The sequence below is a fragment of the Mytilus edulis genome, chromosome 1, assembly GCF_963676685.1.
Source record: "Mytilus edulis chromosome 1, xbMytEdul2.2, whole genome shotgun sequence".
In the NCBI taxonomy this organism is placed as follows: Eukaryota; Metazoa; Mollusca; class Bivalvia; order Mytilida; family Mytilidae; genus Mytilus; species Mytilus edulis.
Genome location: NC_092344.1, coordinates 15,872,028 through 15,896,566, shown reverse-complemented (window position 1 = coordinate 15,896,566; position 24,539 = coordinate 15,872,028). Strand labels below are relative to the sequence as shown.

Genomic DNA, 24,539 nt, shown 5'->3' with positions numbered 1-24,539 from the left:
ATGTCAAACGCTCGTCTGATGCCGAGCACCTGTCATTCAACCGGAAGTTTATATTTCAAAGGGACAACAACAAAAAAAGAAAACAGTTGCACATGGGCAAAACAATATAACATATATACCTAATGGAGAGATCAGATAAAATCAAATTAGAAAAGTTGCTCGGGGAGGGATCGTTCGGAATTGTATATCAAATAACAGATATTGAAACAAACAAAAAAGTATGAATCATTATAATTTGGAGTGAGCTGCAACAGTTGGCACATAATTTCTGAACAGCTGCCAACTGAGCTAAACAAAATCATCTGTCAAACATTTCATCCCCAAAAGGCCAGTCACGGGATACGTTTTTTCTGTCATATGACTTTCATCACCATGGCTGAGTTCGGTTTGCTGAGTTCACTTGAAACTCTCGAGTTAACTTGACTAACTCGGGTTTCAACAAAACGATTTTACTTGAACCACTCAAGTTAACCCCTCATACCCTGGTTCCAACCCTCACCGAGCCAGGGTTAAACTCGAGAATGATGTCAAACCAATGAGAATATTTTATTTTTTATGCTTGGTCAGGGCCTTGCCCTAGAGTTATTTAGAGTTGTTCCGAATATCAACTCTTGTGCGTTCACGTGAAAATCTATTAACTCTGAAGTCGATTGTAGAGTTTCAAGTGAACTCGCCCAATGTGACAAAAATGTATGCATAAAAATTTCCAAAGTAAAGTGCTCCAACACATGTTGAGCAAACGGGTGTCAATGTTTTAATTTATACTGCACAAAATATTAGGGAAATTGAAATCTAATAGGATGGTAACCCACCCTCAGTCATATGGCAATCACGGTGATGTACTTACGGAACATTAATTATTTATATACTACCCTACAGAATGACAATTATGAAAGTGTAGGAAACTTTTAATAGAGCAGTGATACAGGCGCGCCGTCTATCTGGTAAATGACGTCATGAAGGCGTTCGAAAAAGACGATCTTTTCCAGTGAAAGACATGATTCTAGAAATGACCTATAGTACAGTGTTTATGTCTCTTCTTTTCACAATGCTCCCAAAATTCTTCTAACAAATGAGGTAAAGTGCTTTCATATTTGTTCACACATCCTGATCCTAAGCTAAGGTCAATATTTAGTTTGACACAACTGGTCTCATTGTGCTATCTTGTTTCTACTTGAAACTGTAGTTTCCCTGGGTAATGTTACTTTGTAAACTTAGGTTAAATCGTTTAGGCACTTGATCAGAATTCTTCAGGGTATTGGTACATGTAGTACTTCATTTGCCACAGCGACTAACCTGGGTTAGCGCAGTTGGTACTTTTGGTATAGGCACAGTTGCTTCATTTGCTTTGAAATCAGCGGCCACCGCATACAGGCATGCGCCGCCCTCGTCAGCCTTGACACACTGCTAAGCAATCAGCCAGTCAAACAAGTATGGCGGAAAGTGCAATTTATGGTAAAATAACGGAATTTAAAGATGAAAATTGTAACATGTTTTAATCGGACCATATCATAATGTTATACTGCAATGGTCCTCTGTGACAATAATAAATTGTTGCCATATTTTAATTTCAAATTGTTCTCTCATATGTCTCTTTCTTCGCTAGTGCTAGTAGGGTCTGGAGATCTTTTGGGATGTTATGACCCAAGCTGTCTTTTCATTTCTTTTCATTCCTGTTGGTATCTTGTACAGTCAATCTCATTAATGAGATTGTTGTACAGTTAAGCAAAAATTTAAAGTGTTCTGTGCTTTCTTCATCCCCACATTCTCAGTATGGTGTGATGGAGTGGCCTATCTGATGGCGGTATTTTATTTAGTCTATTGTAGCCTGTTCTTTAGTCAGGCATGATTCTCCCTATAACTGGGTTCGGATAAATCAAACTTGTCAAAAAGCCATACAAAAAGTCATTATTATTTGGACTAATTCAAAGAATTGTTACAATGCCAGTTTAAATTATTTGTGCCTTCATGATCAATTGCTAGAAAAGATCATTTGCAATTCATCATGTTCATAGGTTGATAATACTACATGTACAGTTTACACAAAGAGGAATGCATGAGTCCTGGACTCATTTTAAAAACCTTCTCACTTATCATTATTTTCTAAATAAGTGAGTCCCAAAGTGCATCAAGAGTACCAGCTCAGTCCAGTTATTATTATTTCATCCTTTGTCCACAGCAAAAGTTAAAAGATAAACCTATTAAAATTTGATTTCATTTCCTTGCTTTATTTTGTCATGAAGACTTTTAAATTTTTTATGAATATGTTGTTACGTGATTGGAATCTGAATGTCCAAAAACAATAAGTAACTGGACTCACCTATGAAAATTCTTTCTGAGAACTCTGCGATAACATTGATAATGGTAATTGCCTATTGTTAAATGCTGTATGTTGACCCCTAATTATGTTTTTGGATTGCTGTCTGATTGATGCTTTAGCAACAACTTGCTTTATATATATATTTATATGCATTTGATTGTAGTTTGCCCTCAAAAGAATAGACTTCGGTGATCAAGAATCAGAACGGGAACAAGCTAAAAGAGAAGCAGATTTGTTATCCAACCTTCGCCATGATAATATCTTACAGTATGTTGAATCATTTGAAGAGGATGATAGCTTGTTTATCGTGACAGAATACTGTGAACGTGGTGATCTTGAGACTTACTTGGAATACAAGTCACAAATACAGGAACAGTTACCAGAAAATAAGATAGCAATATGGATCTATCAGATAGCAAGTGGTTTACATGTAAGTTAACATTTACCAAAAAAACATCAATATCACATGTATAACTTTACAGTTCAGACACATACCTACATGATGTACATGTAGGTATGTGTCTGTAGTAACATGTACATTACAAATCAATCATTTTCATGCACTGATTTTGTAAAACAATGTTCAAACCGAAATTAAGCCCTAAGTACATCCCATTCTTTACCAGTTAATTAATGTAGGTTTTCCTTTACCAGTGAATCAAATTCCTCAACAACAAAAAGTTTCATAGTAAACTTACTAAATTTTCATTTACAACAAACATTTTCCCAGTGCCTAGGCATACTGAGGACTATTGTACTAGTAAATATAATAGTCCCAGATACATGTTTATCGGTAATTCATATATTTTCCCATTGATCTTACTGTCTAATATTTTCGAGTATCAACGTACTGGCTGTATCACTGAAAATATTAGGCAATACATTGTGTGACGACATAATTACCGATAAACAGAATAACAGGCTCGTCTAGATATACCACATGATATAGTCAGTATCAAAAACGAAACTACCTATTATTCTATATATATTCTTATGTCTTAATCAATATTTGTGAAATATTTTTAGCATGTGTCATTGTGTTGACAAGAATTAAAACATATATATGTTATTTATTTATCTCTTCTGAAAGGTAAAAGTTTTGATGTTCATGCTGTTGTGAAGCCTCATTTTGTAACATACTCGCACAATACAAATTTATAATTTATACAATGTTTGTTTTTAGTATTTACATGAAAGAAAGATATTACACAGAGATTTGAAGACAAAGAACATTTTTATTATGACTGACTGGAATGTTAGAATTGGTGATTTAGGTATAGCAAAGTAAGTTATATTGATAGTAGGATGGAAACTTATACGTTGACCTCTTTGCAATATGAAGGAGATAACATCCTTTAATATTATATTAATCACAATGAAAGTAAAGGAAGTGGCTATAAATGCTGTTCATTTATTTTGATGAATACTGTACGTACATATATGTATATCTTCTGTGAACTGAAAAATATGATACTCTGCATTACATTTCAGATTTAATAATTATTGTTAGCCTTGATCTGTATTACTTCACTGAATTGAAAAATATGTTTCCCTGCATTAAAATTTAAGTTAAGGTGGTACCTAACACCTGAACTAAAATTAATTTGACTCGTTTAATTTTCTTTAAATTTTGACAAAGTATTTAGTTTGACCCTTTGACAAAAATATAAAAATTTCAAAAACTTTGAACCAACTGTTTAATCAGAAAAATTACACTGGTTATATAGCAGTTTGACAAAAACTTATTTTGATCATTGAGAAGCTTAATATTCCCTTAACAACACAACATCATTAAAACGTTCTGCTGATTTTACAGAGTTATCTCCCTGTAGTGTTAGGTACCACCTTAAAAAATGTATTTGATGAGTTATATTTTTTTTAATTTTGAATGTTTTAATTTACTGTACATTTGAAAATGATATGAAAATAAATGTTTCAAGCACTGTTTCACAGATGTTTAAAGATTTGATTTATAATTAAAGATAAAATATTTTCTAGAGTGTTGGATCTTGGTCAGAGTAAAGCTAACAGTTTTGTGGGGACTCCTGCCTATATGTGTCCTGAATTGTTTGAACAAAAAGCTTATAATAATCGTGTAAGTATAAAATGGTACTTGTACAAAGAATCACTGAATGTGCAAATTGAATGTATATATTACATTTTGACTGATATAAAATTGGGATTGAACAAAAAAGCCGATGTTGTTATTACATTTGTACCTTAAGAAAAATGTGACAGGGTCAAACAAATTGACCCTCCTCATGCACCAAGTTGCAAATTGGAAATTGGATGATTTTGTCTCAGCAACCTTTTATGGTACAAAACATAACATAATCTTCATTTTATAGTTAGTAAAAGCTCATGCTATATAAAGTGATGTATCAGATAAAAAAAAAAAAGATTTGCAGTGTATGATGTAGGAAATTCAACTTAATTTGAATATTTTGATTTTTTTCAGTCAGACATTTGGAGCTTAGGGTGCTGTGTATTTGAAATGATGGCACTGAAGAAAGCATTTGAAGGAAAAGCTATATTTAAAATCATCCATAATGTGATATCAGGGAAGGTATGTATAAACTTGTACCAGAAAATATATAGAAGATATTTTGTTTTTTCAGTAAGTAGAAATTAAATGATGCCAAATTTTGAGTGAGAAGAATTTATTTTCATGATGCTTTATAGGTTGACTCAATTAAGTAGAAGTCCATAATTTAGAGGTATTGCTGGAATTTTGTTATACCCCGGATTTTTAAGTAAATACATTGTTTTTTGTATTTTCATTCTTCAATTTATATTTTAGACTTAATCAACTTTCAACTTTTATTTGATCACTCAGACACAATACATACGTGTAACAAGAGGAATACAATATTTACATATATACAAACAATACAAAACAATGGTGGGTATAACAAAGGATAACACATAAAACATACATTTTTTAACAATCATTTATAAAATGTTCTGAAGTTTACTAATATAAAGTGTTAGATCTTTTAACACTTTTACATTACTTAGTGACAATAAGCCTATCATTTTTTGATAACATGGATATCTTGTGAAGTAAATAGAAATATGTGTGTTTCGTATTTTACGACTGTCGGAAACTGACACTCAAAAAGGTAATGAAATTCAGTGCCAATTCCTTTATGACATAAGTGGCATATTCTTTCTTCTTTTGGAATGTTTGGCCACCTTCCTGTTTCTATGGGTATTTATAAATTACAACACCTCAATTTTGTTAAAAATTGTCATTCTCTTGGAAATAATTTTAGAAGGTAGTTTTCCAGATTAAATTCTAATTTGAATTGACCATAAAATTTTCCTCTTGAAGAATTTTCTATTTGGCTATACCATTTTTGGATGAACTGATCAACGAGCCCTTGCTTTACAGTAACTTTTAATTGGACTGAATTAACTGGAAATTGCTGTGTCCATACATAGCTGAGTCCCGTGTTATCAAAAATAGACTTTTTAAAATGATTTATCCACTTAAAACTAGTATTACCTGATTGACTAAGCTTATATATTACTCTATATAGGACACTGCTTAATTTGTTTTGATTAGCAATAAGTTTATTCCAAAAACAGACCATTTTTAAATTAATAGCTACCTCAATTGGAGTTCTGCCAAGTTTTCCATAAGACATGAAATTAGTATTTGCAATGTGTAAATTATTTTTCTTGCAGAGTTCTAGAAGTCTTTGTCCGAAAGTGTTGGGTTTACATTTACACTGTGTATACCTGTACAATGATATTCCGGTCTTAACAATATTATTATGGTCATGAAAATATTTCAAAATTTCTTCATCACTATTAATGTTTATAATTTGTAAGAAGTTATCATCGGGACTACAAAAGTCTGGAAGATCTGCGGTTTTGGCATTGAAATCCCCAACCAGTGCATATCTGTTATCATTATCTAATAATGAAATTAATTCGTTTTCAACTTCAGAGAAGGCATCTACTGATGAATATTTTGAATTATCAGGGGGTATATACACACATCCTAACAAAAACTCATCTTTAAAAAGATCTCTAGAAAATTTAACCTATTGACAATTTGTACATACATGTATTCAGAATCTGTTTTAGGAAATTTAAGGTAGTTTTCAAACTCTTTTTTAAACACTACAGTTATACCACCAGATCCTCTCCGAAACTTATTCCTACATTTTGAAATATAAGTATAGCCGTTTGGTAGATTTAATATATCTAATTTGTCTTGTTTTGTTTCTAAAAAAAATATATATCATGTGACGTTATTGAAACTTCAAAATCTGGTATTAGTAATTTTGACTTGATTCCACAGACATGCAGACAACACAATTTAATATCCTGAATTTTAAAACTCTACAGTTCACTCCTCTTGTTGGCCTGTCCTACTTCCTTTGTCCTGTGTTGCTTGAAGTGTACCCAGTTTGGAATGAGAATTGTTGGTCGGCATCGTTTATAACGGAGCCTTGTTCATATGAGTCTATTCTTGCTCTTTTTCCTGGTCTTGGTGGTATGGGTGGGCTTTGCTGATTGAGTTTGTTAATACTGTCATTGTTTAATAAAGAAATTTCCGCTTGGCAATGAACTCTTTTCCATCGATGTATAATTTGTCCTCTAGCTAGGTTCACACGTTTGCGATCTTGCTTCGCCTTCTTCATAACGGGATATAACTTCTTTCATCTTGCTTCGACTTCGCCAGGGAATTGCTCCTTGATGCCGAATGATTTCCCTCTAAGATGATATGCTCTATTTAGAACTGTTTCAAGTTCTTCCCGATAAATAAATGTATGTATTTTCCTCACTACCTTGCAAAGCCTACTTGTATATTGACAGTCATAATGAGTCATTACCAAAAAAATCCAAACTTTAAATAAGTTAAAAGGAAATCGCTCAGCAAACTGTAAATTGTTTACACAAAATAAATGTACTTACATATAGTTTTCATTTGCTTTAGCCTCCTAAACTGCCTCAAGGATATAGCACCACTCTTGAAGATCTTACATACGCCATGTTACAAAAGGATGACTTTCTTAGACCAACAGCTTTCTACATTATGAATCACCAGTATGTTCAAAAGAATTTATTAAAGGTATGACAAGTTACTTATGTGTCAGGACAGATTATATTGATTGATTGTGATTAACACCATTATTGGCTATAGAACAGTGGTGAGTGCTATATAAGGGGAGGAAGAAAGAGATTACCAACAACCTTTAGCAGGAAAACTTGTAATCCTTGTCAATTAGTATTGGAGTCAAACACACCTTCTGTGAGGGGGTTTTGAACTCACAACTTCAGTGTTGGCAGGCTAGTGATAAAAAAACTTAGGCCACTCAACTATTGAGGCCTGTTGTACATATTGGCATTTACATATAAACAAGTCATTCATAACAAACATTAATTAATTTTTGTATGCTAGCTAAATCATATACCATGAAAACTTTTGCTTTCATTATTGATTGAAAGCTTAAGGTTCTTGTTACAAATATTTTTTTTTATCACAGCTGATGTGTTTTATCTTAAACAGGTATAAAAGGCTTGAACTAGAAAAATAATTACCCTCTTTGCCAATCACTGGCTATATCACTGACGTTAGACAATTAAATCATGTCTTTCTACAAATACTATTATTACTATGCATGTAAAATAGGAACATTGAAAATTTGAAAGTAAAGAATAAATATCAATTGTAAGAAACTTTGAATAAAAAGAAATTTGTAATTTCAGACAAATGCATTTGACAACTTTGATGAAGATTATGACCAAGAACTTGCCGTTAGATCAAAGAAAAAGAAAGTCCGATCACTGGGTAGTTCTGGCGACAGCGGCAGTGGAAGTGGCTCATCATTGACTTCATGGAAAAATATCACAAATCGTATTCATGAAATGGAGGATGATTTGAGGAAATTAAATGAAAAAAAAGTTCATGAATTGGTAAACTCACTAGAATTGAATAAATATCGTCATTTAAAAAAAAAGACAAAAAATCAGAAAAATGCTAGTGATACCCTGGTGGAAAAGAATGAGGATGGGGATGAAGAAGACTCAGGGACATTTGTTTATAAAGGAACACTCAAGAGTGAAAGTGATTCTGATGAAGAGGATCAAGGTACTTTTGTTTACCATGGGACTATAAAGCATTTAAGTGATTCAGATGATGAGGGGACAATAATGCATCCTGTTAATATACAACCCAACAGCAATGGTGTTAATCCTAGTCCACAGAAACCTAAACATTCTAATACGGGCAAAAATCTGAAAGAGGACTTAGTTGCAGCTACTCTTCTTAATAGAAGGGAAAGTCCGACTGAAGAACATAGGGGTTTAAGTGGGGAAGATCTAAAGAATTTATTGAAGAAAAATCCAAAAGATGCAGCAAAACAAATTGTTCAGGGATTGAAGAAGACTATGTCATTGGATGAAGAGAAATCTGATGGAATTCTGCAGGACATTCAGAAGGGGGAGGAGAAGCAAGTAAGTATTGTATCATAATTGATTATAAAATTTTACAAATTTTTAAATTAAAGAGAGTCTTATAACAACAACACTTTAGGGACTGCTGCAGAAATTTTTAAATTAGAAGAAAATATTCTAGTGAGATTAATGCTGTTATGAAAATGTCTTCAGAACATCAGCTATTACCAGTTTATATATCAAACATTTTCTTTTGTTGTTGTCATGATCATAATTATAAGTTACAAATTATTTAGCATATGGTCACATATCCGCACATTTGTAAAAAAAAATACACTTCTCTCTTTGTAGTTGAAAAAGAAGAAAGCAGGATATTTAAAAAAGGAAGGTAAGAATAAAACACTTAATCCTTTAAAATGTTTCTGAAATAATACTGCTAAGCCTTTTTGAAATATATACTTCGATTTCATTCACAACAAAATTTATTTTCTTTGATAATTTCAATTTTATTATTCCATTTTTGTAATTAAATCTAATGCCATAAATATTTTTCTTTAAATTTGAAAAACACAATCAGAACCAACAAACAAGCAAATACAAGCACGAACAGAGAAGTGAATAATTTAGCAGTTGAAGTCAATACCAGCACACAAGCACACAATTTACATAATTAGACAAATTTGTTTAAGCCTTGCATTTATAATGATTGCTTTTGTTTCTGATTCTAATAAAAAAAATCTACTGCTTTACAATATGAAAACTATTAATTGTATGCTTTATATGTCTGCCATGTCAACCATTCTGTCCTTCCATCAATTTCATTTTCTGTCAATTTTAGCAAGGAACAGAAAAAACAGTGATCCTGGTACCAGTCTGGTGAGTACCAGTTATTTTAAAAAAGTTTATTATGTAAAGGTTATTGTTAATTCAAAATAGGAAGACGGACGACTTTAGTTATTCAAATATTAGGTAGTGTCTATGTTTGTTCAACAAACACATATTTTTGGGAAAGAAGATCCATTTTATTTCCAATTCAATTGAAACACTTTTGAATATTTAGATAAAAACAGTAAATGTCAAGTATAAATATATATACAGAAACATCTCTAATGATTTTTTTTTTTAAATCAAATGAATTGCTTAAAAAAATTGTCTTGATAATTGGTATGCTATATTCAGTTTAATTGAATTGTACATTCTAATTTTAGTCACCGGATGCATCCTATGCCTCTGCCCAGGCTGTCAGACTTTACCCAAGAGGAGAGTATGTATCATACAGCCCAAAAGGCAAAGACAGTGATCAGGATTTTAGTTATCTAAATGATGATAGGTAGTAGCTTTATCTTCTATATGATTGTCCAATAGCTATTCTAAAGATACAAGAATCCTGGTTTGGAAGACATTTTAATAGAACTTAGATATGATTGGAAAATAGAGATTAATTGGTAAAAAAATGATTGAAAGTCAATATAAAACTTGGTGGGCAATCTAAAAAATGTCTTCTGATAATTCCAAAACCATACACAAGACAAATATGCACTTATAATTACCCTCAGTGTTTATAGAATAGCTGTAACAATCAAATAGACAGAATTTCCTTAAAAGCCCTTTTAATTTTACATTGATGTAGTGATAATTATACACAGGACAAATTCTGTAAATTGAATTAGCATGCTGATTGTTAGCTGTTTTGGCAATGTTTCATTTGATTCATTTTAGTAGTAACACTTTTTAGTTTTTACTCATTTTGTAACATGATCCTGCCTTTGCCTTGTTGAGATTTTGTGTTTTGGGATATGATAGTACAATACACCATATATAACATATATAACATATATTAGCTTTTAGTATTATACCTTAGTGTACACTTCATTTTGTATCACTTAGCATCTTGGTCATGGCAAGCCAGAAATGATATTACTTTGGTAATGTCTAGGTTATGACAATTACAAATACCTTTATTTATCAATCCCCTCAACGACCAGACTCAAATTGTATTGATTTTTGCGCTCCTATATCCTTCTTTCCCACATTATTAACCTATACATGCAATCCCCCTCATATTCAGTGAATTCATTTTCAGTTTCTAAGTTATGCTTTTTAAATGTGTTCTTCAAAACTCATAGGTATACAGTTTTTTGTATTCAAATTTTACTGTAAGGAGTATATAACAATCTCAACTTTTATTGGCTAGTCTGAATTAGATTTATTGGTCATATTGGATGAAAGTCACTTTTGTTTCATTTGAATAAATCCCAGTTTCCAAGTCACAATTCTTTTACTGCGATTTATTCAAAAATTAATACATTTCACCTTACCCAAATTATGAAAATCTTTGTCATCAATATGATCTCAAGAATATGTATGGAAGTAAAAAACAAAATATTTTATTGAATTTTAGTTGTATTTTTGGTACCAGTGTAATAGGTATATATGAGATTATCTCCCTTTACAATATGTTAATAGGTGTTTATAGACTCATTTAATATCTTACACAAATGATTATTTACTCATGCACTTGTAACCTGAAATGATGAATTATATATGAGTATTAATTTTTGAAATTCCAGAATTGAGATATACTACTTACACACTACTTTTGACAGTTTTTTTTCTTCAAAATATTTATGTTAACATTATGGATTGTTTTAAAACATTGCATGGTGCTAGAAACATTTAAAGATTATTGAGAGATTAGCTAATCATGCATCTAATTGGTGCTCCTGTTTATTTAATGCTATGTATCATAATGCATAATCTTCTCAATGTTTAGTTTTAGATGATCTAATAGACCACTTTCGAGTTTGTCCGTCACCGGAAAAAACTCGTCAATTATGCACGCCTTTATGACGTCATTTACCAGCTAGATGGGATTGCCTGTATCCCTGCACTATAAACGTTTAGCAAGTTTCTTAGTGATCGTCATTGTGCAGGATAAACTAGAAATAAATTATAATGGTTGTTATGTAGGTACTTAATCACAATTCCCTAATGACAGCAGAGCTGATTGTTAACTATAAGAATTCAATTTGCCAAATAATTTGTACAATACAACATTATAGTTTTCCAACCACTCGCTCACCATTAGAACGGAAGTGATGACGCCCCTAAACGCACCTATGACTTTCACTAAAACCAAAGTTTTTGACGGAAATGCATCGAACTCGAAAGTTATCTATTGACTTGGTATAGATGAAAAATACAATGCACCTTATTTACACTTTGTGTGATTAGGCGCTTACCATAAGTGTTAAAGGTTTACATGAATATTATAGAAAATTTATTTGTTTAATCACTATACTTATACATAAGTTCAATTTAACATGTACTAGAAATTCAATAATACACATGTATTAAACTATTTGATTTTTAAACCACTATTTATTTTAATAAGTTGTATATGTGTTTTGTGTTTTAGAAGCCATGTGCCATTTGAAAGAAAAGTAACAACTGAATCACTGAGAGGAATTACAGGTAAAACAGTTTATGCCGAGCCTGCGACTTGTCGCAGAAAGCTCGACATAGGGATAGTGATCTGGCAGCGGTGGACGCTACGGCGGCTGTGTTGCCTTACTTCTTAAGTTAATATTTTAGAAGGTGGAAGACCTGAATGCTTCATACTTTGTATATGGATGCCTCATGTTAAGAAGTTTCCGTCAGTCACATGTCCAATGTCCTTGACCTCATTTTCATGGTTCAGTGACTACTTGAGAAAAGATTTTTATGCCCCACCTATGCCACCTACGATAGTAGGGGGGGGGGGGGGCATTATGTTTTCTGGTCTGTACGTCCATTCGTCTTGCTTCAGGTTAAAGTTTTTGGTCAAGGTAGTTTTTGATGAAGTTGGTGTTTGGAATGATTGTAAGGTCTACATGTCTAGTTGGCAGGTGTCATCTGACCTTGACCTCATTTTATTTTATTTTATTTGACCTTGACCTCATTTTCAAGGTTCATTGCTCAGTGTTAAGTTTTTGTGTTTTGGATTGTTTTTCTTAAACTATAAGCAATAGGTAAGCAATAGGTAAACTATATTTGTTGTATGGAAGAATTATTACAAGAGGGGAATCTATATAGACGTTTTCGACCATAATGACGGATATTTGTGAGAAACAAGTATTTTCCCGAGTACAATAAAGAATTCGGACATGTTCATTTGTTGATAAAGTAGGCGGTTCTTGATAATCAAGATGTTGTTATGAAAAATTTTGCCGATATCCTGCATGTTGACCTAATTCCTAAAACTGGTATCGAAGTGTTTGCAAAATTGAGATAACCAATAATATTGAGCGATGGCTCATTTATTTTCCTACTTTATATAGTCTTTAGTGGACTATTTTGTATAATCATAACCCTCATATAACTGGCATAATAAGTCAAATTCTTACCTTGAAGCGACAAAATTGTGGTCCAATTTCAATCACCGACACCCTGCGTGATGACGTAGATTCTCCCCCTTATATTAGCTGTACATGATTCATCTGACCGTGACCCCATTTTTATGGTTCATTGGCCAATGCTTAGTTTTCTTGGTTAATGTAAAGTTTATGTGACAGTTGTAATAAAGCTTTAAATTTAGGACTATCAACATAATAACAATGATTGGTAAAGAAGGGGAGACATTTCAGTGTGTGCACTCTTGTTTAGTAGAATTATAACAATGTATGAAAAGATTCAATTCGTCATAAATTTACTTAAAATCACAGGTACTTTTCTCTTTTAATTATAAATATGTGATTTTATGCACACTTAAAGCACTATAATCAACAGATATAAGTTATAATCAATTTCACATTAAAAAAAAAATTAATAATTGCTTTTATTAACCATATTATTTTCTTACTTGTTATAGACCCATGTGAGTATGAAGTGTTCTTCCCATCACAGTAACACCTCAAATTGTCTTTTAAGAAAAACAGTATTGATCAAACTTGGTTTTGGCTTCCTGAAATATTGACTCTCCTTGTTTCATATTAGCATTTAATTCTATTTATAATCTTATTCTCATTATTGGTAACCATGCAATGTTTTACCATTTTCCCACACAGTTATTTGTTAGTTCATGTCTGTGGAGAGGTAAAAAGCAAAAATATTAAAAACTACAGTTGAAAATATCATGATATTGGTAGATGTACAGAGCGAAAGATTGATTAATTATTTATGATCTAGTAGTCTCCATGAACCCATGTATTAATGATACTTTGTACCTTAAGATGAATGATATTTCCACAATAATGCTATATGGTAATTACTGAATTTCAACTACACTTTCACATATATTTCAAATTTTCAATACTTAATCTTACCTTCATGCCTGACTTGACCAAACAAAAAAAAAACATCACTGAAAATCAAAGTTATCACTTGTTGAATTATGTACATTTATTCAGTTAATATTGAATCGTCCCAACCTAAGAATGAAGGTTTTGTTCTGGCAAGGTATGGGATACTCATTATAAGTAATCATATGTACACTTTTTATAAATTACCATTAGAAGTAAAAGCTCTTTGTTATCAAAGTTATATTTTGAAAATTGATTTCACATTTAAAATATCTACTATAATTTACCATACTATTTTATTCCATGAAAAAATGCTTCTCCAGCCTTTTCTTGATTTTTTATCTAGATGTTAGTATTTGATATATTTCAGCAATGCTAGGAGATCCCAACAACAAGACCATAGTTATGGACCAGATAGCACAGTTACAAAGGTACAATATATGAAGTGTCACAAGATATACTCATTCTGTACTCCTCATTTGTGTAGCGCTCTTTCCAGAAGCAGCAGTTAGTTTTCTAATGAAAATAAAGTTTGATAGATAACAGCTGAATTACAGCATCCCTGTAGAAGTTGTCATTCTTCTATGTTGACATCAGTTGAAGTTACCTTATTTCAAAGTTCAAAGTAGAATTTAATGTAAGATATGAAGGCACAAAGAATGGGTTTTAATTGTATTAAAAAAATCAATTTTATGGTAAGATTGATAATTTTTTATAGAAAATTTTAAAAGTGTCTTAATTACAATGAAAACTGTTCATTGGGCTACTTACAAAAAAACATTTATTGTGTCTGATGCAAAAACATTAAGGCAATTTCTGTATACAGTGGTTTTCCATTTACATGTGTTTAAAATTTGTAGAGATATCGCCAAAGACATTGGTGAGCAACAGTTGTCAAAGTGTTACGATGTAATGGGTCAGATTGAAGATGACAAAATTGTTCAGGTACATAGAAATCAGTACTTGCTTTTAAAGCACTTACAGACAGTTAGACCATATGGATGCAACACTTACATTTATTTCCATAGTTACAGTTGTTTAAAGGGTTCACAAAATTTTCATATTGATAGTCAAAAGATGAATGTTATTGATAACACGAAAGAAAAGAATATTACTCACGAGACATTTAAAACTAAATCAGCATTCCTCTGGTAGTATATCAGTTGTTGCTTTTAATAATGTACTTGTAAAACCTTGCATATAACATTTATCTGGGGGATATGGGTATTTTGGGGATATATATATTTTCAATAAATTGGGTGATTATACATATAAAAGTTCATTGTTCTTGAAAATACTAGTAAGAAGTTTCTCATGTCAAGTTCTTATTAAAATTATGACCATATGAAATAAAATTCATGCAATCCACAAATAAAAATTTGATTCAAAATTGTGTTGTCATTTTTAATAATGAAAGTTTTGATGATTTTGATAAGTTTTTGTTGGCTCTTGAGGCATTCTAAATTAAATGACTTTATTTCTGCACAATTAATCACAGTAAAACTTTTACTAACTGTCCATTATATAAAAATAATTATTTGTTTTAGGCTGCACTTCGAGAAGTTTTAGGACCAAAGAAGTATGAAGAATATAAAGAGCAACTGTTTTATCTACGAATGTTTGAAATGAGTTCCGCGGCAAAGTCCTGATGAAACGTCTGAAGCAGGAATGCTGGATAGGAGTATGAAATGACGGCCAAATAAAATTCAAGTCACAAAAACTCTGTGATATATGCTAGTTTTTTTGTCCATTTTATTTGTTAATGCCCCTATTGGCAAGTGTTGAAAGTCATTTGGATATTGAAATTAAGGTTGTGAAATCTTAGGATTTTTATTTATTAATCAATTTACATTTCAACTATTTTTGATAACTTATTGATATATGAATCGGACTAAAAAAATAATACTTGTACTTAAGCACATCCATGAACTACATGAGTGTAAATTAACTATGTGTAAATTAACTATGTGTAAATATCTGTTTTGATTGTATTGTAATTTGTATGCGAGGGCCTCAGGAAAGATTAGTTTATTGTAACTAACTGAGTTTACCCTCTTTAAATAAAGAATTTATTATTATTATTATTATATATCTATTGGGGGAAGTAGGTATTTTAGGGATATATATATTCAATAAATTGTGTGATTATACATTTCTTGGGTAGAGAGTGGTAATTATTTAGAAATACATTGTTTCTTTTGAAAATTTGCAAAAAAATAATAAAGAAGCAACAGTGATATTTGAAAAATAGTTTAATATTTCTGAATGTAAATATTCAAATTTTATTTGTTGATGCTTCTATTGGCAATGGTTGAAAGCCATTTGAGTATAGAAATAAGGTTGTGAAATTTTAGGATTTTTGTATATTAATAAATTTACATTCCAATTTTTTTTTTATAACTTATTGATATATGAATAGGGCTGAATAAATAATACTTGTACTAAGGCACATCCATTCAACTTCTGGGGGATATAGGTATTAGGGGGGTATATATTTTTAATAAATTGGGTGATTATACATTTCTGGGTGACGGGTAGTAATTGTATCAGATCAGAAATTTAAAAAACATTGTTTCTATTGAAAGTTGGTTAAAACAAAAATGATAATGATAGAAACAACAGTGATATAAAAAAAAAATGATTAAAAATAAAGTTCATTAAAAAATCTTTATCATGAGAAAAAACCTTTCCTCTCCAAGTGGATGGTCAGTGCTTAAGTTATACCTACTTTATCTGTTGCCAGTATTGACAATCTTGTATGTTATTTTTTTACAGTTGTATTATACAATTTGAAATTATGGGAAGCTTGCTTATTTACAGTAAATGTATTTTATTTTCATGGTGTCAGATTTTTTGCAGTTTATTTTTCTAAACAAGATCCCTGGTATTTATTCTCCTATTTCACAGTATTATGATGTATATTCTATCAAAACAACCTTTTCAAAAAATCATCAATAGCAAAAATTTAGTGTCACACCAAATATGCTTTTTAAATAACTTGGCACATTTTTATTCTTAAATTTTAAAGCTCTTTAAGCAAAGTACCACTAGAAAAGGCATGTAAATAAATATCATTTCAAACAATATTTCACCAATAAAAATAAGCTATTATTGTATTTAAAAGAGTTATGTGAGATTCTTTTAATATAAATCTAAATAATTTTCTAAAATTAATGAAAGTAGCAGTCAAAATGTAAGGATATGTACCATTAACAAATTTATATTATAGTTTTGTAAGATGTAAATTATAGCACATACATAATACTGAAAATGCTTTGTAAGGTTGTGGTCATTTACTGCAAACAAATTTACACAATAGTTTTGTAAGTTGAGAATCATAGGGCATAAATTATGTTTTTTAAGGATGGTTAGTGTTGAGCCATGTGTGTGCTCATGTTACATATTTCTATCATATTTTTTTATTATGTCATATTTACAGAGAGGTGCATAGGAATCATTTATTATATATATTTTGCTTTAAATGTTTTGAAATATTATCTTTTTATCTTTCCCTGTTATATATTTATATGAACTATATTTATCATAATATTTCATTTATATATTTTGACTAGCAAAGGTGCTCAAATTGAGAATTTTTACCTCTAGATTTTTCATAATTATCAACATTTTACAGAAGTGACATCACACACTTAGTAAAGGGATGTTTTAAATTTTTGCATGTCTTTTTTTAAACCCTTTTCTTATCCACTTGGTTAGAACCCTTGTATTACGAGGTGGAAAACTGACCTAATGTGGTGATATGTTAACTATTATTTACATTGCAATACTGAGTAATTAAGAGTTGATACACAATGTTATGTCAAGTGGCAAATATTTCATGTGAATTTAGAATAATAATTACAGTTGTCTTTTCAAACAAATAAAAAATGGAATGCATCAATTAATTTAACAGTACATTTATATAGGGAAAAAGAGTTGTATATATGTTTATTTAATTTAGATCATGCTAAAATGTTGATAACTGTGTTTGACCTTTTTAATAGTTATATATTACTACATGAAAAAGATTTTTTTATTTCACTTGTTACTGATCATCACCTATTATTTTGTGTTGTTATCTCCCCTGCAACAAAAGTCAAAGAAAATAAGATATATAGGGATGCAAATCTTGCAAAGGAAATCTTTTCATTTTAGAAGAGAGAAGACCTTGATGCTTCATGCCTTGTAAACATATGCCTTATATTCTGAATTTTCCTACTGTCATAATGTCCATTGTACTTGATCTAATTTTCATGGTTAAGTGACTGCTTAAAAAAAAGTATTATAACTATAAGGATAACCATATTGGATAAATTGGGTCCTTGCAATATCTACACGTCCTCTGACTGGATTCACCTGACCTTGACCTCATTTCATTTTATCAGTGATCAAGGTTAAATTTTTTAAAGATTGTTTTGTGTCCATCTGGCAGGGTTCATCTGATCTTGACCTCATTTTCATGGTTAATTGGTCTAGGTTAATTTTTTGTGGTCAGGTGTTTTTTGCAGGTACTATAAAGCAATAGATCAAGTGTATTTGGTGTATGGCATGATTGTGAGGTATTGATTTAAAAGTAAAATGATATTAGACAGATTAAATTTATAACATTTCAATAATTTATGTATGAATTTTTATGAGAGGATAATATTGAGTTACTCAACATTGCATTTGTGCTTTGTAATACATGTATTAAACAAAATAGTTTAAATCTTCTTATTATATATTGCATGATATATTATATCTACATTTTGATAATGCAATGTAGTGTAAAACTAGAATTTTAAATAGATTGTTTTAAATGCTCAAGGCCATCCATAATTCTCAATATTATTTTTAAAATGTTCATGTAGAACAAGCTGTCTCTGTTTTAAACCACCAAATCCCCAATATTTTGTACACCAATCATTTCTATGTACTGGAATGTTGAGAAAAATTTGATAATCTGAATTTTGTGAATGTATTCACTAGTAAAAAAGTATTGTGATTGGTCCCAGCTTAAAGAGTTCATTTCATAGACTTTATTTTTACAGTCGATTGCATGGAGTGTAGATAAAGGCAATATCTTTGGTTAGCTTGCTTGCTAGCTGAACCGTGAGGTAATTATTAGGTTAAGTAAACTACCCTCCTTTAAGAGTAGACTAGTCCGACAGATAACCAATTTATCAGTGTGTAGGACTAGGCTACTCCTAAAGGAGGGTAGTATACCTTACCTCATAATGACTTCAAGGTTCAGCTAGCAAGCAAAGTAACCAAAGATATTACCTTTCCCTTCACACCTAATTCAATCAGCTATAAATGACTGAGAATAAGTGATGACTGAATAGTTTGTCTTATATCAGTTATTTTGAATATTTATTGTTTTTGAATTAAGAAATAATCTTTTGTTATAGAAAAGATTTGGAGCATCTGTCTCTACAAACTTATTCTACATGTAACCAGACATATCTTTAATTATTATAGTCTTTATATAATTTTATTTTTTCCCTTTTACAATATTGATTATATTTGCAGCTTGGTGCAGATATTTTATGTTCATGGAAAATAAATCATTTAAAAATTAGATTTGTGCAGGGTTTCCGCTGGCGGTCGCCATTTTCGCAATTTGCGAAAAAATAATAATTGTGGCGATAAAAATTCGTCATTTGCGAAAGAATTTGGCGAAAGAAATATATAAACCGATTTATTTTCCTCCATCTTGTTTATTTACTTTTTTCGAGTTTCTCGGACTTTACCCGATCAGACAATACCCTTCGGAATTCACCTTGACCTCATTAAGATTTAGACAGAAAACCAATAATCAGCTGATTGCATTTTATAGCTATCGACAACAAAGGACTAATTAATAAAGGTGTTGATTGAATTGTTTCACAAAATGATATGGTCAAATGGCTTCCGCTATAAATGTCACATACAGAATTTATTTACATCTTTGCGACGCACGTGTTTGAAGCTAACTTTTGACATCCCTCCCTTTAAAGATAGTTTTGAAAAGAAAGCTGTTGTTGTGACGAAAATTGTTCAAAAGCAAGAAAAATCTCCGATTTAAAACTTTAATTCGTTTATCCTTTGACTTTAATAAAGTCGTTTGAGTGACACATGCACGTGTTTCAAGCATAGTTGTACGTCTCAACTTTTTCATTAACGATGGTCAAAAAAAGAAAACTGTCGTTGGGAACAAACCCCTCGAATGAGAGTAACCCTTCAATGTAATGACTACACATGAAATGAGGGATCAATTTCATGTGATAAAAGCTTTTGTTTTGTTGTAAAAATTACTTCTTAGTACAAAAGGGCACAACAGGAAAAATATATTTATGTTACTTGGCGAAAAAAATAATAAAGTGGCGAAAAATATATTGTTTTGGCGAAAGAGGTGGCGAAAAAAATAATTGACCCAGGGGAAACCCTGGATTTGTGTTATATAAAGCTTATGCAGAAAGATGAATAAATACCTCATCAAATGCTGAGGTGGTAGAGCAAATAGACAACTTTCGAGTTCAATGCATTTCTGTCAAAAACTCTTGTTTTAGTGAACATCATTTGTGCGTTTTGGGGAGTCGTCACTTCCATTCCAATGTTGAGGGAGTGTTTGGAAAACTATAATTCTATATTGTACGAATTGTTCGGCATATTGAATTCTCAAAATTTACAATCCGCACTGATGTCATAAGGGAATTGCCATTAAGTACCTACAGAACAACCATTATTTCTAGTTTATCCTGCACAATGACGATCACTAAGACGCTTGATGAACGTTAAAAGTGCAGGGATACAGGTGACCCCCTCTATCTGGTAAATGATGTCATAAAGGTGCGTATAATTGACGAGTTTTTTCCACTGATGGATGAACTCGAAAGTGGTTTATTGTATTAATGGTTTATTAATAGATTTGAAGTTTTGCCAGGTTTTGTTCTTGAAAGAGCCTCCAATGTGAGATTTCTTGTTGTGTTTTTAAAACACCCATTGATTGCCTTGGACTATTTTCTGCTCTTTAGTCTGGTTATTGTCTCTTTCATTGGTGGTAAGCGGATGGGTGTTACTAAAAGTTACAACCATCCGGAGATGGGAGACAATGCTAGGGATAAGTTTTTCTTTTCTGATTTTCATGCAGTAAAAGGATCATTTGAACCAAACCGCTTGTCTCATACATACCATTCGGCAGTTCGGTGATATTGAAACCAAATTTGACGCATTAAAACATTCCAATTTTTGTAAAATAGTCATTCAAAAAATCGAGCATGATGGTCGTAACGTAACTTTGTGATAGTCGTAACTCTGTTTTAAATAAGACCGAATTATATGCATATATTATATAATGTTTTTCTAAAAGTTTTTTTTTTTAATTTTTACATATAGCGTAAAATAAAGCAATTTCAATCCAAGTAACACTTATCAATTCAAAATTTTTAAAAGTTTTCAAATATTAGTTTTTGGGGAATTTTGATAATTGGTTGATTTAAAATTCCAAATTTTTATAAATGTTTTGGACCAAACAAGGCAAGTCAAGAGTTTTAATAAAAGGTTTTCTAAATACTCGAGTTCGGGTCATCTTTCAAAGTTACGACCATCTTGTGTCGGTTACGACCATCATCCAAAATACTTATTTGAATTTACAACCACACACATTTAAAGTTACAACCATCATGCTATAATTTTTGAATGACTGTTTTACACAAATTGGAATGATTTTATCAAATTTGGTTTCAATATCAACGCACTCACGATAAGTGTATATGAGACAAGCGGTTTGGTTCAAATGAACCTTTTACTTCACAAAAATCAGAAAAGAAAAACTTATCCCCAGAGTTGTCTCCCATCTCCGTCTCAAATATATTTTTTCCTTTATAGCCTGCATTCCATCTACGTTAGACAAACGCCAGATATATGCCAACATACGCTACTTCAAGTCTCCAACGCCCGATAAACACTTAAGTATGCTTCACGTACATCCAATAGACGCTTAAAAGCTTGTTGTGCAAACGATCCAGATATGATTGACAGGTTGAATGCATCCAAAATTATTAGAGTATTGACAGCGTACATGATTTTTTACCATGCCCGGCGTACTTCAGAGCTGTTGCGGTTATCTTGTTTGCAGGTTGAGGATGTTGGAAATATTTTTGGAAGGGGACCACCTATAGCTAAGGACCATTCAATCAAAGTTTCGTCCTAATTGACCCACTGGTTTCAGACAAGAAGATCTTTATGTGAATTCTCCATAGGATCCTAGTATGTTTAGCTAAGTGCAGCTGTAGCGCACATCTTGGTCGGAGACATAGTTTTTCAGAAGGGGACCACCCAAGCACAGGCACTTGTCTCAGGAAAAAAAATCATATATACCTTAATATAACACTAGGTACTTAACTAAAAAAAAATTTAAAATGTCACCCGGTTGCAAAATTCCATTTTATTTCGATTTCTCGGTTGCCAAACCTACTTAAACTTATTATGCCATTAATCTAAATTAATTTATCTACACAATGGTGTGGGGGAGGGGGGATTATCTGTGAAATAAGTTAAAAACAATAACAGGGATTCAGTTTTGGAAAAGTTAGGTCGAGACCAGGTAGAACGTCTAGTGCCTGTGATTAGTCTATATCATGTCTGGTTGTATTTTTATGTCGGACTATTGGACCGTCTGACTATAGAACTGTCGGACTATTAAACCGTCGGACTATTAAACTGTCAGACTATAGAACTGTTGGACTGTCGAGCGGACCCCGCATTTATCATGTTACTTATTGCAAGAAAATTTAGGCATTCAGAGCTGTCACAATTAAGGAAAAGCGGTAGGATTGTCACTTTGACATGATTAACATATTCATGTCACTGTGATGATACGACACAGATATTTCATAGTGCTCAACTAAAGCATGATCATTTTTCTAAACATTTTAAAAGTATGACCATCTAGAACCCTTGGTTCAATAGTTACCCTCTGTAAATGAAATGTAAGCCCTGAATATTGTATCAAATGTAAGATAAAAGCAGTGCTAGAATATAACTTTTAGAAATTTTGGTCCTCAATGCTCTTCAACTTCGTACTTTATTTGGCCTTTTTAACTTTTTTGGATTTCGAGCGTCACTGATGAGTCTTTTGTAGACGAAACGCGCGTCTGGCGTATATACTAAATTTAGTCCTGGTATCTATGATGAGTTTATTTGCTACAAATGTGGTAATTTACAAAGGATAAATTGAAATCATCTTTTTTGTTGAGTTCACAACCCATATTCATTTTGACTTCCTAGATATACTATTAATTATTTCAAGGTCAGTAAGATAGATGTGATCAGCATAGTCACCTAATTTGATGGTGAGAGGACATCTTCAGGTTGCACTTTGTAAATACAGCTGTTTCTCAAACCATGCCTCTTTTGGGGAGAGAATATTCATAGATAATTAATTTTGCTTACATACTGGTTCCCAGTTTTGATCTCTAAGTTGCATGTCATAGAGACATCACTTAGAAATATTACCTGAGTAAATATACATGCGTATTCTGTTTATATCGAAATCTGTGGTAACCTTAGTCGAGGTAGGGATAGTAGGAAAATTAGCGTTAGTTTAAACTCTTAGAAAAATGGGGCTATAAACGTTGAAAATATGCAGCACAGCCCTATGTTTTGACCTTTGAAAAAATTGTAGTGGATATGAACTTTCCATTGTAGGATATAATTTTTTTCAAAACTTCATAGTAAAAGTGCTAGTTTTAGCCTTAAAAGGTGTTTCTATGGGAAATTGTATTGTCAATATTTACAGAAATGCAACCTTCATGGAGGATTTTGAAGTAGAAGAATGATACCAACTTCTTTTCATTTTTTTTTCAAATCTCTTTAATAATGTGCCTCATATAAAAGTCATGTAAAAGAGGAGCACAAATGGTTCCCATAGTAATGTAGATTGTCTCTTGAAAAACATGTCTTCCAAACATTTTAATTCATGCTGCAATGTGAGAGGAAAGTGTAACCTTGTGAACCAGTACATTAAAAGTCTGGCTCATTGTTTTGGTCTTGCCCATAGCAGGGTTAATGTGCATACTGTAAATTCTAAAATTATTGCTTGCATTTATTACTGCGATTTTGTCATTTTAGACTATGTGAGATTTTAATTTTTGCAATATGGAGAAAAATCCTGTTTAATTCATATAAAATATTTCAAAATGTGAGTTTAAATTATTACGATTATAACCCTATTGCATTTTTCACAATACATTTTAATTAAAACATAGCAATAATTTCAGAATTTACAGTATAACATTAACATGCTCTAGTACCTCAGCCAGCCATTATAGTCTTATCAGCACGAACATTATTGTGTGTATGTATGCATGGACACTATATATGTTATAAATGAAAGCAGGTGATAAAGGTTCACAGTATTTTGATTATTTAGCTAATACATTATGTAGGGAAGTGTTGCTGACAATGTTATGGACACCAATTATAACATGCCCAGCCAGATTATATGTGAATGAGGAACTTGCATAGTTATTATAAGGAAGTTAATACCTGTCAATATTGAGATCTTA

At 31.5% G+C, this 24,539-nt stretch overlaps 1 protein-coding gene across 4 annotated transcripts; it reads left to right on the top strand.

Annotated features, from left to right (window-relative positions):
- Positions 1–35: 35 nt before the first annotated feature.
- LOC139511087 (serine/threonine-protein kinase Nek3-like) lies at positions 36–19,570 on the top strand. Of its 4 annotated transcripts, none has more exons than XR_011661976.1 (15): positions 36–218; positions 2,484–2,750; positions 3,504–3,604; positions 4,319–4,415; positions 4,779–4,886; positions 7,272–7,406; positions 8,045–8,791; positions 9,083–9,119; positions 9,570–9,607; positions 9,940–9,995; positions 12,150–12,205; positions 14,381–14,441; positions 14,871–14,955; positions 15,558–15,926; positions 16,457–19,570. XR_011661976.1 is itself a non-coding variant. In XM_071297668.1 (14 exons), exons 1-14 carry the CDS (start codon positions 123–125, stop codon positions 15,657–15,659), a joined length of 1,986 nt encoding a protein of 661 aa, XP_071153769.1. In that variant the 5' UTR covers positions 36–122; the 3' UTR covers positions 15,660–19,570. The 4 variants fall into 4 exon arrangements, 2 of the variants coding, with proteins under 2 accessions (XP_071153769.1, XP_071153761.1); XR_011661975.1 differs by having other exon boundaries at positions 9,940–10,061; positions 16,457–16,594; XM_071297668.1 differs by having other exon boundaries at positions 15,558–19,570.
- Positions 19,571–24,539: the final 4,969 nt, after the last annotated feature.